Genomic DNA, 18481 nt, shown 5'->3' with positions numbered 1-18481 from the left:
TGTGATGACCGTAGTGACGTCACCACTGCAATCAGCAAAGAGACAGAAGAGATGCCGGCTGTGCGAGCAAGTGGATTAAGGTGAGTTAATTTTTGTAAAAAAATTTTTAACCCCTCCAGCCCTATTGTACTATGTATTCTGTATTCAGAATGCTATTATTTTCCCTTATAACCATGTTATAAGGGAAAATAATGCAATCTACAGAACACCGATCCCAAGCCCGAACTTCTGTGAAGAAGAGAGGGAAGAGGATTTGGGTACCAAACATGCCGATCTTTCTTACGCGCGTGCAAAACGCATTACAATGTTTTGCACTCGTGTGGAAAAATCGCGCATGGAACGCACCCGCACCTTTTCCCGCAACGCCCGTGTGAAACCAGCCTAAGAAAGAAACCTGCCATTCATGGGCAGCAGTTGGCGGAGCGTGGGGCCACGAGTCTCATCGGACTCATCTCTCTTGCAGCTGAGGCTCGTGCTGCATGGTTCGCCCTGTCAATATTATAAAAGTACTGGATGCTAGGCCAGAAGTGACAGCCCGAGGGTCAGTATAGTAGGAGTGACAGGTTCCCTTTAAGCCTTGAAAAATATTTGTCTCTTAGCAGTGATCTGCTGGGGCACTGCACAAGCAGCTACTAACAGGGACATGTCAGGATAGGGGACAGGTTCTCTTTAGCCAGGACTCTGACACAACATCAGTATTTCTCTATGATGGAGAAAAACGCAGGTGACTTGTGACAACAATTCTGACATGGCTGGCGATTGACATGAAGTGAAATGCTATAAAATTATGATAATTACCACCAAAATAATCTATTGAGCCTAAAAAAAATCACCAACACTTCTATTTTTTTAAAGACACCCGAAAAAAGTTGCCTATTTTTACGGAGGGAGAACATTTGCATCTCAGGGGACATAGTACATGTTCAGGGTTGCCAATCGTCCAAAAATTCCTGGAAAGTCCGTAGAAATAGGCAACTTTTGTCTGTAATTTTTTATTTTGAGGTTGATAGTACCTGACTAGATCATTTTGGTGGTAATTCTCATCATTTTACAGTCACAGTAAATTCTGGTGATGAGTTTGAGCTATAGCCATGTATTACTTATAATCTTTATCATACATTATGGTTTTCCAATTTGTCTGTAAAAAATATTGTCAGTCTGTGATTTTGGGATAAGTTGTCCAGAAAAAAGAAAAAATCTGGCTGGCAGCCCTGTCTGTGTATACCACAGGACCACGGTCTGTGCGCAGTGCCAGCTGGACGTCACCCTCTCCCTCCCCGCCGCTCTTTCTGTTTGTCCGACTATAGCTCCTCCCACACGCGGCACATTTGCATACGTCTTGACGCGGGGGGCGGGGCTGGAGAGGCTCCCGGAGCAGACAATGGAAGTCCCGGACCGCTAGCTGGGGAAGTGTCCATGTGATCGGTGCGGGTGGTCGGCGGGGACTCCCGCGGGTTATGTCAGTGTGGACGTCATGGAGCCCGTGCAGCAGCAGTCCTCGCCCCCCGTGCTGTGCTCCGTTGTGTCCGTGAAAAGTCACAGCTGCGAGGTGACCCTGGACCCCAGCCGGGCGCTGCTGTCCTGGAGAGAAGTGAGGCCCCGGCGGGGAAGGGGCAGCAGCCGAGCGGGTGAGTGCCAGGGATTGGTGCAGGGCTGTCAGTCAGCTGGTATTATGTATAGGCTGTGCATAGCAGACCTCCCATGCCCTGGTGGTGGGCCCTGTGTGCCAACTGCTGCCCACATCCAGGCTCTGGTTGGCATGCTTCTGTGGACAGGTTGGTAGAACTTCCTGTACTTTCTGTTGAGAGATAATAGAGGAAGTGCAGTGCCCATAGTGCGGGTTCATGTTGTCCAAGGTCCAAGGAGGATGAGAGTACTCCAGAAGTACTCCAGGAGGTCGGCCGTATAGCTGTTATTTTGCTTCTGGTTGCAGGTCATAAAGCGTCGTTGGCGGTATGACTACCCGGTATCGGTTGTAAATGGTTAATAAACGCGTCACGTGCCTCCTGTGGTACCCTTATTATCTCATGTAACTTCCATGTGGTTTGTGAGCCGAGAGGATCTCGGGGTATCCCCCCACGCCACTATGAGGGTATGTTTGCAAATTCTGTCCCCAAAAAACAGTGTTGAAGACGTTTGCCGGTCATCTCCATTGAATTAAATGGGAAGCCATTAACTCATGACTTTTTATTTCTGTTTGCGGTTTTAAAAATGATGCCGTGGAAGAAGTGACGAGGCCTGTCAGTGTTTTGTCCTACGTTCACGGTATCCGGATAGTGCCGCCAATAACCAGATCCCCATTGACTACAGCGGTTGGACAGCGCTACAGCCAGGGAGAAGGAGACCCCACAGAGAAAGAAGTCTCCTCCCCATTGCTCCGATGCTCAGTATTAGCATACTGAGTGCGAATTTTGGGCTCAGGCTAGGGCTACAGGACGACATCTGTCACGAGACAATAAGTGGCGTGACACATAGGGCACAACTACACTGCTACATGTGTCGCGCACATTTTTTTTTTATAATGATATGGTGTTGCACTGTGACATGTGACTGCGATGCGACAGTCGCAGAAAAATCCATCTTGGATGGCATTTTTGCAACTGTCGTCTCGCAGTCGCAGCATGTCACATGTCGGAGCGACACCATAGACTATCATTATAAAAATTGTTGAGACAAAATGTTGCATGACCCATGTCGTCGTGTAGCCCTAGCGTTAAAGGGGCAGGGCGCTGTGGAGGTCACTGTTAAAGAGGCAGGGGCCACTATTAAAGGGGCAGGGCGCTGTGGAGGTCACTGTTAAAGGGGCAGGGGCCACTATTAAAGGGGCAGCTGCTGTGGAGGTCACTGTTAAAGGGGCAGGGGCCACTATTAAAGGGGCAGCTGCTGTGGAGGTCACTGTTAAGGCAGTGGGGTACTGTGAGGTCAGTGGTAAGGCAGCGGGGTACTGTGAGGTCAGTGGTAAGGCAGCGGGGTACTGTGTGGTCAGTGGTAAGGCAGCGGGGTACTGTGTGGTCAGTGGTAAGGCAGCGGGGTACTGTGTGGTCAGTGGTAAGGCAGCGGGGTACTGTGTGGTCAGTGGTAAGGCAGCGGGGTACTGTGTGGTCAGTGGTAAGGCAGTGGGGTACTGTGGAGGTCACTGTTAGGGGATGGGCCCCTGAGGAGGTCACTGTCATGGGAATGGGCTGCTGTGGAGGTCCCATGTTAAAGTGGCGGGGCACTGTGGGGGGGGGGGGGGGGGGGTCAGTGTCAATATCTTTTAACGACACACACAAACAGTAGATGAAATATACCCGAGCTTAGTATGTGTGTGTGTGGATAGATAGATAGATAGATAATCCACACACACACACAAAGTTTTGTATGTAACTTTAAATAGGTATTCCATCTCGTAGCTGCCCTTCATGGCAGAGAAGGGAATAACTTGAGAAAGTGCCAGCCAGGGGTAGACGTGAAACTGGCTGAGCAGATTGCGCTGTGAATGGAAGCTATGCAGACAGCAGGGTGCTGCCGCCTCAGATGTTTCTGTAATTGCAGCCACCCCCAGCCGGTGCTTACTCGGGTTATTCTCACCTCGCCCACGAAAAGCTGATTTGGCTATAATCTTTTAAAATTCTATTGATGGATGGATTGAAAACTATGGATTTTTACAAAAACAGATGCCACTTGGTATTGGAATGTATTGTACATGAGGTCCCAGCACTAACTGTGCATGCGGGAAAGCCCTTTAAATAGGAACATAGGAATTTTACCAGAGACTGCAAACTATTATCGCAGTCTATGGTGTAATTGAAGTTCATCTCTGTTTTGGGGGACTACAAATAAGGTTTTATCACGGTTATAAAAAAAAAAAGTAAAAAAAAATTCAGATCACTTTCTCTATTTTAGGAAGTAAAAATAAATGCTATCGCCATATCTGCAAATGCCCTATTGGGCCTCATGCACATGATTGTTGTATGTTTTGTGGTCCGCAAAACACGGATGGCGTCCGTGTGCGTTCCGAAATTTGCGTAGCGGCACGGACAGCCATTGATATAACTGCCTATTCTTGTCTGCAAAACGGACAAGCATAGGACAGGTTATATTTTTTTTGCGGACAACAGAACGGAGCAACGGAGACGGACAGCACACAGAATGCTGTCCGCATCTTTTGCGGCCCCGTTGAAGTGAATGAGTCTGCATCCAAGCCACAAAAACTGCGGCTCAGGTGCGGACCAAAACCACGGCCGTGTGCATGAGGCCTTAAAATTAGAGATTTTTTTTTTTTTTTTTTTTATCTAGTATGGTGAACGCCGTAACTGAAGACAAAAGTCAAGATTAGTCATGAGCGAACTCGAACTGTATAGTTCAGGTTCGTACCGAATTTTGGGGTGTCCGTGACACGGACCCGAACCCGGACATTTTCGTAAAAGTCCGGGTTCGGGTTCGGTGTTCGTCACTTTCTTGGCGCTTTTTGAAAGACTGCAAAGCGGCCAATCAACAAGCGTCATACTACTTGCCCCAAGAGGCCGTCACAGCCATGCCTACTATTGGCATGGCTGTGATTGGCCAGAGCACCATGTGACCCAGCCTCTATTTAAGCTGGAGTCACATAGCGCCGCCCGTCACTCTGCTCTGATTAGCGTAGGGAGAGGTTGCGGCTGCGACAGTAGGGTGAGATTAGGCAGATTAACTCCTCCAAAGGACTTGATTAATTGATCGATCTGCTGCTGTGCATCATTGAGCTGCTGATACTCAATTGCTCACTGTTTTTAGGCTGCCCAGACCGTTTGTCAGTCACTTTTTTCTGGGGTGATCGGCGGCCATTTTGTGTCTTGTGGTGCGCCAGCAAAAGCTGCAACCAAGTGCATTTAACCCTCAATGGTGTGGTTGTTTTTTGGCTAAAGCCTACATCAGGGTGAAGCTGTCACACCAAGTGCATTTAACCAGCAATAGTCTGTTTATTTTTTGGCCATATACTACATCAGGGGCAAGCTGCGCCTGTCACCAAGTGCATTTAACCCTCAGTAGTGTGGTTGGTCAAGCTGTCACACCAAGTGCATTTAACCATCAATAGTGTGGTTATTTTTTGGCCATATCCCAGTCTAATTCTGTCAGTAAACCTATACCTGTCACCCAGCGCCTAAATACTAGGCCTCAAATTTATATCCTGCTAAATCTGTCGTTACTGCTGTACTGTTGTGGCTGGGCAAGTTATTTAGTGTCCGTCAAAGCACAGTTTTTGTTCTGGGTTGAAATACAATTCCCAATTTAGCAATTTCCTCATTTAGTGGTTTCTGCTGTATCAGAGCTATTTGAAATCTATCCCTAAAAGGGTATATAATATTCAAGGTGCACATAGGGTCATTCTGAATAACTTCACACACACGCTACTGTGCATTTCCAAGTCTAATTCTGTCAGTAAACCTAAACCTGTCACTCAGCGCCTAAATACTAGGCCTCAAATTTATAGTCAGCTAAATCTGTGGTTACAGCTGTGCCTGTATTAGTGTAATACGGTACCTAAATAGATAGCCAGATAGTGTTAGTTGTCTTTAAAAAAAGGCCTGAATTTGAATTCAATACATTGGGTCAAATAATATTTTTGTTGTTGTGGTGAACGATAACAATGAGGAAAACATCTAGTAAGGGACGCGGACGTGGACATGGTCGTGGTGGTGTTAGTGGACCCTCTGGTGCTGGGAGAGGACGTGGCCGTTCTGCCACAGCCACACGTCCTAGTGTACCAACTACCTCAGGTCCCAGTAGTCGCCATAATTTACAGCGATATTTGGTGGGGCCCAATGCCGTTCTAAGGATGGTAAGGCCTGAGCAAGTACAGGCATTAGTCAATTGGGTGCCGACAGTGGATCCAGCACGTTCACATTATCTCCCACCCAGTCTTCTGCAGAAAGCGCACAGATGGCGCCTGAAAACCAAGCCCATCAGTCTGTCACATCACCCCCATGCATACCAGGGAAACTGTCTGAGCCTCAAGTTATGCAGCAGTCTCTTATGCTGTTTGAAGACTCCGCTGGCAGGGTTTCCCAAGGGCATCCACCCAGCCCTTCCCCAGCGGTGGAAGACATAGAATGCACTGACGCACAACCACTTATGTTTCCTGATTATGAGAACATGGGAATACCACCTCAGCATGTCTCTGATGATGACGAAACACAGGTGCCAACTGCTGCGTCTTTCTGCAGTGTGCAGACTGAACAGGAGGTCAGGGATCAAGACTGGGTGGAAGACGATGCAGGGGACGATGAGGTCCTAGACCCCACATGGAATGAAGGTCGTGCCACTGACTTTCACAGTTCGGAGGAAGAGGCAGTGGTGAGACCGAGCCAACAGCGTAGCAAAAGAGGGAGCAGTGGGCAAAAGCAGAACACCCGCCGCCAAGAGACTCCGCCTGCTACTGACCGCCGCCATCTGGGACCGAGCACCCCAAAGGCAGCTTCAAGGAGTTCCCTGGCATGGCACTTCTTCAAACAATGTGCTGACGACAAGACCCGAGTGGTTTGCACGCTGTGCCATCAGAGCCTGAAGCGAGGCATTAACGTTCTGAACCTTAGCACAACCTGCATGACCAGGCACCTGCATGCAAAGCATGAACTGCAGTGGAGTAAACACCTTAAAAACAAGGAAGTCACTCAGGCTCCCCCTGCTACCTCTTCTGCTGCTGCCGCCTCGGCCTCTTCTGCTGCCGCCTAGGCCTCTTCCTCCGCCTCTGGAGGAACGTTGGCACCTGCCGCCCAGCAAACAGGGGATGTACCACCACCAACACCACCACCACCTCCGTCACCAAGCATCTCAACCATGTCACACGGCAGCGTTCAGCTCTCCATCTCACAAACATTTGAGAGAAAGCGTAAATTCCCACCTAGCCACCCTCGATCCCTGGCCCTGAATGCCAGCATTTCTAAACTACTGGCCTATGAAATGCTGTAATTTAGGCTGGTGGACACAGACAGCTTCAAACAGCTCATGTCGCTTGCTGTCCCACAGTATGTTGTTCCTAGCCGGCACTACTTCTCCAAGAGAGCCGTGCCTTCCCTGCACAACCAAGTATCCCATAAAATCAAGTGTGCACTGCGCAACGCCATCTGTGGCAAGGTCCACCTAACCACAGATACGTGGACCAGTAAGCACGGCCAGGGACGCTATATCTCCCTAACTGCACACTGGGTAAATGTAGTGGCAGCTGGGCCCCAGGCGGAGAGCTGTTTGGCGCACGTCCTTCCGCCGCCAAGGATCGCAGGGCAACATTCTTTGCCTCCTGTTGCCACCTCCTCCTTCTTGGCTTCCTCCTCCTCTTCTTCCACCTGCTCATCCAGTCAGCCACACACCTTCACCACCAACTTCAGCACAGCCCGGGGTAAACGTCAGCAGGCCATTCTGAAACTCATATGTTTGGGGGACAGGCCCCACACCGCACAGGAGTTGTGGCGGGGTATAGAACAACAGACCGACGAGTGGTTGCTGCCGGTGAGCCTCAAGCCCGGCCTGGTGGTGTGCGATAATAGGCGAAATCTCGTTGCAGCTCTGGGACTAGCCGGTTTGACGCACATCCCTTGCTTGGCGCATGTGCTGAATTTGGTGATGCAGAAGTTCATTCACAACTACCCCGACATGTCAGAGCTGCTGCATAAAGTGCGGGCCGTCTGTTCGCGCTTCCGGCGTTCACATCCTGCCACTGCTCGCCTGCATGCGCTACAGCGTAACTTCGGCCTTCCCGCTCACCGCCTCATATGCGACGTGCCCACCAGGTGGAACTCCACCTTGCACATGCTGGACAGACTGTGCGAGCAGCAGCAGGCCATAGTGGAGTTTCAGCTGCAGCACGCACGGGTCAGTCGCACTACGGAACAGCACCACTTCACCACCAATGACTGGGCCTCCATGCGAGACCTGTGTGCCCTGTTGCGCTGTTTCGAGTACTCTACCAACATGGCCAGTGGCGATGACGCCGTTATCAGCGTTACAATACCACTTCTATGTCTCCTTGAGAAAACACTTAGGGCGATGATGGAAGAGGAGGTGGCCCAGGAGGAGGAGGAGGGGTCATTTTTAGCACTTTCAGGCCAGTCTCTTCGAAGTGACTCAGAGGGAGGTTTTTTGCAACAGCAGAGGCCAGGTACAAATGTGGCCAGCCAGGGCCCACTACTGGAGGACGAGGATGAGGAGGAGGATGAGGATGAAGCATGGTCACAGCGGGGTGGCACCCAACGCAGCTCGGGCCCATCACTGGTGCGTGGATGGGGGGAAAGGCAGGACGATGACTATACGCCTCCCACAGAGGACAGCTTGTCCTTACCCCTGGGCAGCCTGGCACACATGAGCGACTACATGCTGCAGTGCCTGCGCAACAACAGCAGAGTTGCCCACATTTTAATGTGTGCGGACTACTGGGTTGCCACCCTGCTGGTTCCACGGTACAAAGACAATGTGCCCACCTTACTTCCTGCACTGGAGCGTGATAGGAAGATGCGTGAGTACAAGCGCACGTTGGGTGACGCGCTACTGAGAGCATTCCCAAATGTCACAGGGGAACAAGTGGAAGCCCAAGGCCAAGGCAGAGGAGGAGCAAGAGGTCGCCAAGGCAGCTGTGTCACGGCCAGCTTCTCTGAGGGCAGGGTTAGCATGGCAGAGATGTGGAAAAGTTTTGTCAACACGCCACAGCTAACTGCACCAGCACCTGATACGCAACGTGTTAGCAGGAGGCAACATTTCACTAACATGGTGGAACAGTACGTGTGCACACCCCTCCACGTACTGACTGATGGTTCGGCCCCATTCAACTTCTGGGTCTCTAAATTGTCCACGTGGCCAGAGCTAGCCTTTTATGCCTTGGAGGTGCTGGCCTGCCCGGCGGCCAGCGTTTTGTCTGAACGTGTATTCAGCACGGTAGGGGGCGTCATTACAGACAAACGCAGCCGCCTGTCTACAGCCAATGTGGACAAGCTGACGTTCATAAAAATGAACAAGGCATGGATCCCACGGGACCTGTCCATCCCTTGTCCAGATTAGACATTAACTACCTCCCCTTAACCATATATTATTGTACTCCAGGGCACTTCCTCATTCAATCCTATTTTTATTTTCATTTTACCATTATATTGCGAGGCTACCCAAAGTTGAATGAACCTCTCCTGTGTCTGGGTGCCGGGGCCTAAACATATGCCAATGGACTGTTCCAATGTTGGGTGACGTGAAGCCTGATTCTATGCTATGACATGCAGACTAATTCTCTGCTGACATGAAGCCAGAGTCTCTGTTATTGGACCTCTCTCCTCTGCCTGGGTGCTGGGCCTAAAGATATGACAATGGACTGTTGCACTGGTGGCTGACGTGAAGCCTGATTCTCTGCTATGACATGCAGACTGATTCTCTGCTGACATGAAGCCAGATTCTCTGTTACGGGACCTCTCTCCTCTGCCTGGGTGCCTGGGCCTAAATATATGACAATGGACTGTTACAGTGGTGGGTGACGTGAAGCCTGATTCTCTGCTATGACATGCAGACTGATTGATTCTCTGCTGACATGAAGCCAGATTCTCTGTTACGGGACCTCTCTCCTCTGCCTGGGTGCCGGGGCCTAAATATCTGACAATGGACTGTTTCAGTGTTGTGTGACGTGAAGCCTGATTCTCTGCTATGACATGAAGACTGATTCTCTGCTGACATGAAGCCAGATTCTCTGTTAAGGGACCTTTCTCCTCTGCCTGGGTGCCTGGGACTAAATATCTGACAATGGACTGTTACAGTGGTGGGTGACGTGAAGCCAGATTCTCTGCTATGGGACCTCTCTCCAATTGATATTGGTTAATTTTTATTTATTTTATTTTTATTTTTATTCATTTTCCTATCCACATTTGTTTGCAGGGGATTTACCTACATGTTGCTGCCTTTTGCAGCCCTCTAGCCCTTTCCTGGGCTTTTTTACAGCCTTTTTAGTGCCGAAAAGTTCGGGTCCCCATTGACTTCAATGGGGTTCGGGTTCGGGACGAAGTTCGGATCCCGAACCCGAACATTTCTGGGAAGTTCGTCCGAACTTCTCGAACCCGAACATCCAGGTGTTCGCTCAACTCTAGTCAAGATGCCTAAATCAAGATTTTCCATCCCTTCCCTCCCAAAAACAAATGACTATGCACGGTCCCTTAGCAGCGCTGTATCCTATAGTGTGCAAGAACGGGCACCACTGCTGGATTGCAGGGTGGTCGTAACCCCTGGATATGAGCCGTGTGTAATGTGATTGAACAAGGAATTAAGCCAGCAAAGGAAGTAATATGGAGCATCACAATATAGTAGTAGGTGCTTGCTTTTAAAGGGGTTATCTGAGATGCGGCAGAAGGGGTCCTCTGCGGCCCAGCATATTTACTATAATTTATACCAGAAAACTGGCATATACCATAGTGGAAATCTCCGTCAGCTCTAAAGTGCTAGCGTGAGATTCAGACTCGCTCATGCACTGCAGGTTCTAATCCAAGCCTGGAATCACATGATTCCAAAAGTGGCGGCTGCGTGGGATTGCGGCCACATCTCGGGTAACCCCTTTAACTTTGTCTGCGTGATAAATGCCATTTCCTGGAGTGAGACGAGCGGTTGATTTATTATGAGGAATCCCTCAATAGATTGCCCTACGTAGCAGTAGGCAATAGAGATGGCGCTAAGTAGGGATGTAGGACCTGACTGGTTAGTGTAGAAGGGCAGTGGCAATGCTCACACAGCGAGCTCTTGGTTATATAACCTTATGTTTACATGGCCTTCAGATTCAGCTCCCATTACGTCAGAGCTGCTGACTGAACATATGTAATGTGATATCTTCTTGTGCCTCTTCCATCTGCTTAATACGAAGAAAACTGCATTCAGTGTCTCACATTTTTTCCTTATATACCCATGCTGTTTTTTCCTAGTGTTAGCTTTTGCTTTACCTTTGAGCACAATTTTCTATATCAATATAATCTGTGTGAAAAGTTGAGTAACTCTGTAAACATATTGGATTGCATTTCTCGTGCTGGCCGTACAGTTCCAACAGCAGTTCAGCCATTAGCTGCTTCGATCACCCCATGGACGTGCACTTTTGATTTGGTGAGGAGAGGGGAGCACATCTTTGAAAATTCTACAGGTGGTGGCTTATCTCAGCTGGAAATAAAGGATTTGGCGTTTTGAAGTCTAACAACCTTGCTCTTTTTTGCTGAACTTGTTCTGTCGTGGGAGAATCAGGAGGCCACCATACACATTAGATGGTCGTCCAACTGTGCTTGTGGCTGGCCGTACACTCTACATTATTCTAGTCCAGTGTTCCTCACCTCTGGTCCTCAGGATTTCCTTAGTATTCAGCAGGTGATAAGTCCTGATGTATTGACATATATTCTTAAATCATGACCGGCAGGTGGACCCTGAGGACTGGAGGAACACTGTTCTAGTCCATCAGTTCTAGTGAATATACTTTAAAGGTAATCTGTCACAAGGAAATTCATTGTTGAACCAAGCATATTGCCTCGTAGGTCTGGCAGAAGGACCCAGCTTCGCACGGTTTTATTTAATTTAATGTTTGTGTATGTCGTTAAGATTGACAGTATCCACTTTAACTGACATCTACAGTACCCCACCCCTTTAACAGTGACCTCCACAGCGACCTGCCCCCTTAACAGTAACATCCACAGCGCGCTCCCCTTTAACATTGACCTCCACAGCGGCCGCCCCTTTATTAGTGACCTCCACAGTACCCTAGTCTCGTTAACAGTGATTTCCATAATAACTCGCCCCCTTAACAGTGACCTCCACATACCTCCTTTCTCTTAAAATGTGACCTCCTCAACATACCACCTCCTTAACAGTGACCTCAACAGCACCCGGCCCCTTGAAACTAACCTCCATAGCAGACCATCCCCTTAACTGTTACTGCCACTGTTCCCTGACCCCTTAACAGAGACCTCCACCGTTCCCTGCAAATCTGACCAGTGTCACTTTAAGTGGTGATAACTTTAAAACACTTTGACTTATCCAGGCCATTCTGAGATGGTTTTTTCGTCACATATTGTACTTCATGACTGGTAAAATGAAGTTAAAAAATTATAATTTTTATTTTAAAAAAAATAGCAAATTTCAAAGTTTCAATTTCTCTACTTCTATAATACATAATAATACCTACAAAAATAGTTATTACTTTACATTCCCCATATGTCTTCTTCATGTTTGGATCAATTTGGGAATGATATTTTATTTTTGGGGGATGTTACAAGGCTTAGAAGTTTAGAAGCAAATCTTGAAATTTTTCCAAAGTTCAGGTGTGAAGTCAGTTTGTGAGGCTTACATAATAGAAACCACCTGCAAATGACCCCATTCTAGAAACTACACCCCTTAAGGTATTCAAAACTGATTTTACAAACGTCGTTAACACTTTAGGTGTTCCACAAGAGTTAATGGCAAATGGTGATAGCATTTTGGCAAATTTTCCATTTTAATCCATTTTTTCCAGTAACAAAGCAAGGGTTAACAGTCAAACAAAATGCTATATTTATTGCCCCGATTCTGTAGTTTGCAGAAACACTCCATATGTGGCCATAAACTACTGTACGGGCACACAGTAGTGCATAGAGGGAAAGGTGCACCGTATGGTTTTTGGAAGGCAGATTTTGCTGGACTGGTTTATTTACACCATGTCCCATTTGAAGCCCCCCCTGATGCACCCCTAGAGTAGAAACTCCATAAAAGTGACCCCATCTAAGAAACTACACCCCTCAAGGTATTCAAAACTGATTTTTTACAAACTTTGTTAACCCTTTAGGTGTTCCACAAGAATTATTGGAAAATAGAGATACAATTTCAAAATTTAACTTTTTGGGCAGATTTTCCATTTTAATTTTTTTTCCAGTTACAAAGCAAGGTTTAACAGCCAAGCAAAACTCAATATTTATGGCTCTGATTCTGTAGTTTACAGAAACACCCCATATGTGGTCGTAAACCGCTGTATGGGCACACGGCAGGGCGCAGAGGGAAACAAATGCCATATGGTTTTGCAAGGCAGATTTTGCTGGATAGGTTTTTTGACACCATGTCACATTCGAAGTCCCCCTGATGCACCTCTAGAGTAGAAACTCCCAAAAAGTTACCTCATTTTAGAAACTACGGCATAGGGTGGCAGTATTGTTGGTACTAGTTTTAGGGTACATATGATTTTTGGTTGCTCTATATTACACTTTTTGTGAGGCAAGGTAACAAGAAAAAGCTGTTTTAGCACCGTTTTTATTTTTTGTTATTTACAACATTCATCTGACAGGTTAGATCATGTAATACTTTTATAGAGCAGGTTGTCACGGACACGGCGATACCTAACATGTATACTATTTTTTTTATTTATGTAAGTTTTACACAATGATTTCATTTTTGAAACAAAAAAAATCATGTTTTAGTGTCTCCATAGTCTGAGAGCCATAGTTTTTTCAGATTTTAGGCGATTTAACTTGGGTACGGTATGATTTTTGTGGCATGAGATGTTTGGCACTATTTTGGGGTGCGTATGACTTTTTGATTGCTTGCTACTACACTTTTTATGATGTAAGGTGACAAAAAATAGCAGTTTTTTTTTTTAGTTTATTTTTTACGGTATTCATCTGAGGGGTTAGGTCATGTGACATTTTTATAGAGCAGGTTATTACGGATGCAGCGATACCTAATATGTATACTTTTTTTTTTTATGTAAGTTTTACACAATTATTTCATTTTTTAAACAAAAAAATCACGTTTTAGTGTCTCCATATTCTTAGAGCCATAGTTTTTTTCAGTTTTTGGGCAATTATCTTAGGTAGGGTCTCATTTTTTACAGGATGAGGTGACTGTTTGGTACTATTTTGGCGTACATACAACTTTTTTGATCACTTTTATTACCTTTTTTGGGAAGTAAGGTGGGCAAAATTTCATTTTCAGCATAGTTTTTTATTTTTTTATGGCGTTCACCGTGCGGGTAAAGTAACATGACCATTTTATAGATCAGGTCGTTACGGACGCGGTGATATCAAACATAGGGTAGGGAGTTCTTTTTTTTTTTTTTGACCCAGACCCACTTGGTTCCTGAAGATCCAGTGGAGTCTGATGTCTGTATAATGCAGTAGTCTAATCAGCACCATGGACAGCCTCTGCTCAGTACCATGGACAGCCACATGCCTGTGAAGGTGTCCGGTTTCCATGGTAACCATCACTCGCTGCCACAGCAGAGCAGTGGGTGATGGGGAGGGAGGCTGAAAAGGCACAGCAGCCCCCGATGGGAGATGGAGGGAGCTCCCTCCCTCTTACCCTGGGTTCACACCTCAGCGTTCTGAAAGGAGCTCTCTGTATGCGCGATTGTACCGGCGTTTACAATCGCGCATACAGAGACAAGCGAACGCCCATTGTTGCGCGTTCCCGAAAGTCTATGTACGGGAACGCGCGACAAAATGCCCCAAAGAAGCTCAAGAACTTTTTTGAGCGTAGGGCGTTTTACAGCGCGTTCAAACGCGCTGTAAAACGCTCAAGTGTGAACCAGGGCCATAGGGAAGCATTGGTTTTCATGTGTTGAGTGTTTTACAGCGCGTTCAAACGCGCTGTAAAATGCTCAGGTGTGAACCCAGCGTTAACCTCTTTCATACAGCGGTCCCTGCAGATGTCAGGCGTTTTAAGCAGAGTGTCAGCAATGTTGATGATCGCATGCCTGCCTGCCCCCCCAAGCACCGACTGCAGAGCCCGCCCTCCCTGCCGCACTACTCCCGCACCCCCCCCCCCCCCTCCACGGCTGTGCCCGCCGGCAGATAACAAAGATCATTAAAATAAAGGGTTAAACATTAAAATAAAGGTTATTTGAAGTTTCTGATCCCTGCGGTCACAGACTGCGGGGATCAGAAACTTACCAAACCGCAGGTCTGAATTGACCTGCGGTTTGCTGCGATCGCCGACATGGGGGGGGGGGGGGTGTTTCACAGGACCCCCCGGCGCATTTAGCCAAGGTGCCTGGTGCGCATTTAGCCAAGGTACGTCATGTGTCCTTTAGTACCAGGACAACATGCCGTACCGGTACGTCATGTGTCCTGAAGAGGTTAAAGCTGACCTACAGCAGTGAAGAAAAATTACTGAATTGTAATGGAAACCTGGTGTAAACTTGTGTGTATGTGGAGACTAAGGACCTGCGAGCTTCTATTGGCTGATAAGGGTCATGTGACCAGGCTTCTATTGGCTAATGCATTTTTTAGGAATATCTCATGAATGGTATGTCCTAGAGAGCTGAGACCCGGTCTAAAACCTTCCCGGATACCTGATGTAAATACGACTGTGCGGATTACTTTAGCAGACATACACACACACATACGTACGCTCATTTTTATATAATATATATTTAGTCAGGTCCATATAAATTTGGACAGGGACAACATTTTTCTAATTTTTGTTCTGTACATTACCACAATGGATTTTGAACAAAACAATTCAGATGCAGTTGAAGTTCAGACTTCCAGCTTTAGTTCAGTGGGTTGAACAAAATGATTGCATAAAAATGTGAGGAACTAAAGCATTTTTTAAACTCGATCTCTTCATTTCAGGGGCTCAAAAGTAACAAAGTGGACAAATTAAATAATTGTAAATAAGATGTTAATTTCTAATACTTTGTTGAAAACCCTTTGTTGGCAATGACTGCTTGGTCTTGAACTCATGGACATTACCAGATGTTGTGTTTCCTCCTTTTTAATGCTCTGCCAGGCCTTTACTGCAGCGGTTTTCAGTTGCTGTTTATTTTTAACCCTTTCATGACTAAGGGTCATTGATATCCCCATCACCACATCTAATTTTGCAAATCTGACGTGTCACTTTGTGGCAATAACTTTGGAACGTTTTTACTTATCCAAACCGTTCTGAGATTGTTTTCTCGTGACACATAGTACCATACTTCATGATAGTCATACATTTAAGTCAATATATTTCACCTTTATTTATGAAAAAATCCCAAATTTACCAAATTTTTAAATCATTTGCAATTTTCAAAATTTCTATTTCTCTGCTTTTAAAACAAAGTGATGCCTCATAAAATAATATATTATTACTTAACATCCCTCCTATGTCTACTTTATGTTGGCAATTTGGCATCATTTTGTAAATATTTTTTTTTTTTTTTTTTTTTAAACAATTCTTAAAATTTTTAAGAAAATTTCAAAACCCCACTTTTTAAGGACCAGTTCAATTCTGAAGTCTGTTTGTGAAGCTTACATAGTGGAAACCCCCATAAATGGCCCCATTTCAGAAACTAAACCCCTCAAGCTACTCAAAACAGATTTTACAAACTGTTAACCCTTTAGGTGTTCCACAAGAATTAAAGGAAAATGGAGATAAAATTTCTAAATGTCACTTTTTTGGCATATTTTCCATTTTAATCCATTTTTTTCTTTAACACATCGAGGGTTAATAGCCAAACAAAACTCAATATTTATTACCCTGATTCTGCTGTTTACAGAAACACCCCACATGTGGTCGTAAACTGATGTAAGGGCACACGGCAGGGCGCAGAAAAAAAGGAGCGCCATATGGTTTTTGGAAGGGAGTTTTTGCTGGACTGGTATTTAGATGCAATGTCCCATTTGAAGCCACCCTGATGCACCATTACAGTAGAAACACTGTTATAAGGGAAAATAATACAGTGAATAGACTGTCACCTAGCAACCATGCGTGAAAATCGCACCGCATCCGCACTTGCTTGCGGATGCTTGCGATTTTCACTCAGCCCCATTCATTTCTATGGGGCCTGCATTGCGTTATAAACGCACAATATAGAGCATGCTGCGATTTTCACGCAACGCATAGAAATGAATGGGTCCAGATTCAATGCGGGTGCAATACGTTCACCTACCGCATTGCACCCGCGCGGAAATTTCGCCCCCGTGTGAACGCAGCCTAAATCTGCTCGCTGCTGCAGTGTCAACTGCGAGCAGGTAAACAATGAAGGTAAGGCAGTGCTCATACGAGTGCTGCCTTCTCTTCAAACAGCGGATCTGATATTGATGACCTATCCTGTGGATAGTTCATCATTATAAAAAAACAGACAGCCCCTTTAAGCCAAAAATGGATTTAGGGCGCCCCTGTTAGTGTGTATTATAGCCATTTTCTGATATGAATGCAGTGTATCTCTATTCCATGCAGTGATTAAAATAACGACAGCTGCCCACATTTGCTCGTGGATAATGGTAAGCTGCTTTGAAAATAGATGAGGAAGCTGAAGAACTTCTGTAGAGATGATAGTTGTAAACCCATTATTCCTATTTTATAAAGCTTTATTTGTATATTTATATATGTCTCTTATGTAGATGGAATACCCAACACCTGCCTCTTCTGAAGGCTCTCTTCCTCCTAACGGGTGACTGTACACATGACATGAGCGGTCTCGCTTTGAGGAAACCATTTGCTGTTTGTATTGACTGTAGCTAAACATTTGTAAAGTCAGATTACACTATAATAAGTCACAGTTGTAGATAATATTCCACCCACATCCACTTATAGACTATACGTGCTAGAAGTCTCCTCACGCTGATTAAGGCGCTCTCCCCAAGGAGAGATAGTACCCCCCTAATCCTGATTTAGACCTCTCACCCAGTTAAGCCAGTACTCCACTCAGCACTGATGAGGGGCAATCGCTCAGAAACGGCTGTCTGCAGATAAGGCGCTGGCTTTAGTAATAATAAAGCCTATTAAGAGGGTTGAACATTAAGTATAGGATAGCTGCCTTACAGCTGGTGGCATTAGGGCTCTTTCACACGAGCGGATCCCGTGCGGGTAATCTGCTGTGTGAAAGAGCCAAGCCCCGTTCCGGACTGCAGAGACTCCAAGCATTAACATGATTAGTAATGCTCCGTGCCTCTCTGTGATCTTTTTACTACAAAATTACAGTGAGATAAAGTCACCGTGATTTTGTAGTAAAAAGATCATCAGGAGCATTATCAATCATGTTAATGCTCGGTGTCTCTGCTGTCCGGAACGGGGCTTGGCTCTTTTTCACACAGCAGATTATCTGCACGGCATCCGCTCGTTTAAAAGAGCCCTTAGAGGCAGAGCTTGCTAAAAGCTCATTTGCATCCCTTCTTTCCACCCACATCCAGTAAAGTCAGTTCATGTAAGGGTGGATTTCCGAATTGAAGTTTTTATCTTGAGAACAAAAAAAGACGAATAAAAGCTACATGTACCTCTCTGATGATAGCCAAATTATCTAACTAAATTTTCCTCTGTAATTCTGGGAAGGAACCTAACTGGAATTACTGAACCTGACAGGGGCCACAGTCCATCGTCCAGCAGTCCACTTTTTTGTACGTTTGACTCAATATGTCACCCAAGGCTGTTAATAAGTCTTGCTAGCTTTGATCTCCATTTCCTCTGGTCACTGACAAGAGATCTACAATTATCTGGCAAAAGGAACAATGCTGACAAATTAGTATTCGGCAGATCACCCAAAAGGGAAATGCAACCCATGTGAACGTAGTCCAAGGGTGGACAT

At 46.2% G+C, this 18481-nt stretch overlaps 1 protein-coding gene across 1 annotated transcript in view; it reads left to right on the top strand.

Moving 5' to 3' along the window:
- Nucleotides 1-1351: 1351 nt before the first annotated feature.
- The window catches only part of CERK (ceramide kinase), a 115361-nt gene continuing 98231 nt past the window's right edge, over nt 1352-18481 (top strand). Inside the window, exon 1 of the mRNA XM_044280235.1 lies at nt 1352-1628. Coding sequence (XP_044136170.1) covers nt 1475-1628 — 154 coding nt within the window. The 5' untranslated portion in view covers nt 1352-1474. The remainder of the gene's footprint in view (nt 1629-18481) is intronic.

The sequence above is a fragment of the Bufo gargarizans genome, chromosome 2 (genome assembly GCF_014858855.1).
Source record: "Bufo gargarizans isolate SCDJY-AF-19 chromosome 2, ASM1485885v1, whole genome shotgun sequence".
In the NCBI taxonomy this organism is placed as follows: Eukaryota; Metazoa; Chordata; class Amphibia; order Anura; family Bufonidae; genus Bufo; species Bufo gargarizans.
Note: the sequence above shows the minus strand (reverse complement) of the source record. Positions and strands in the feature narration are given on the sequence as shown.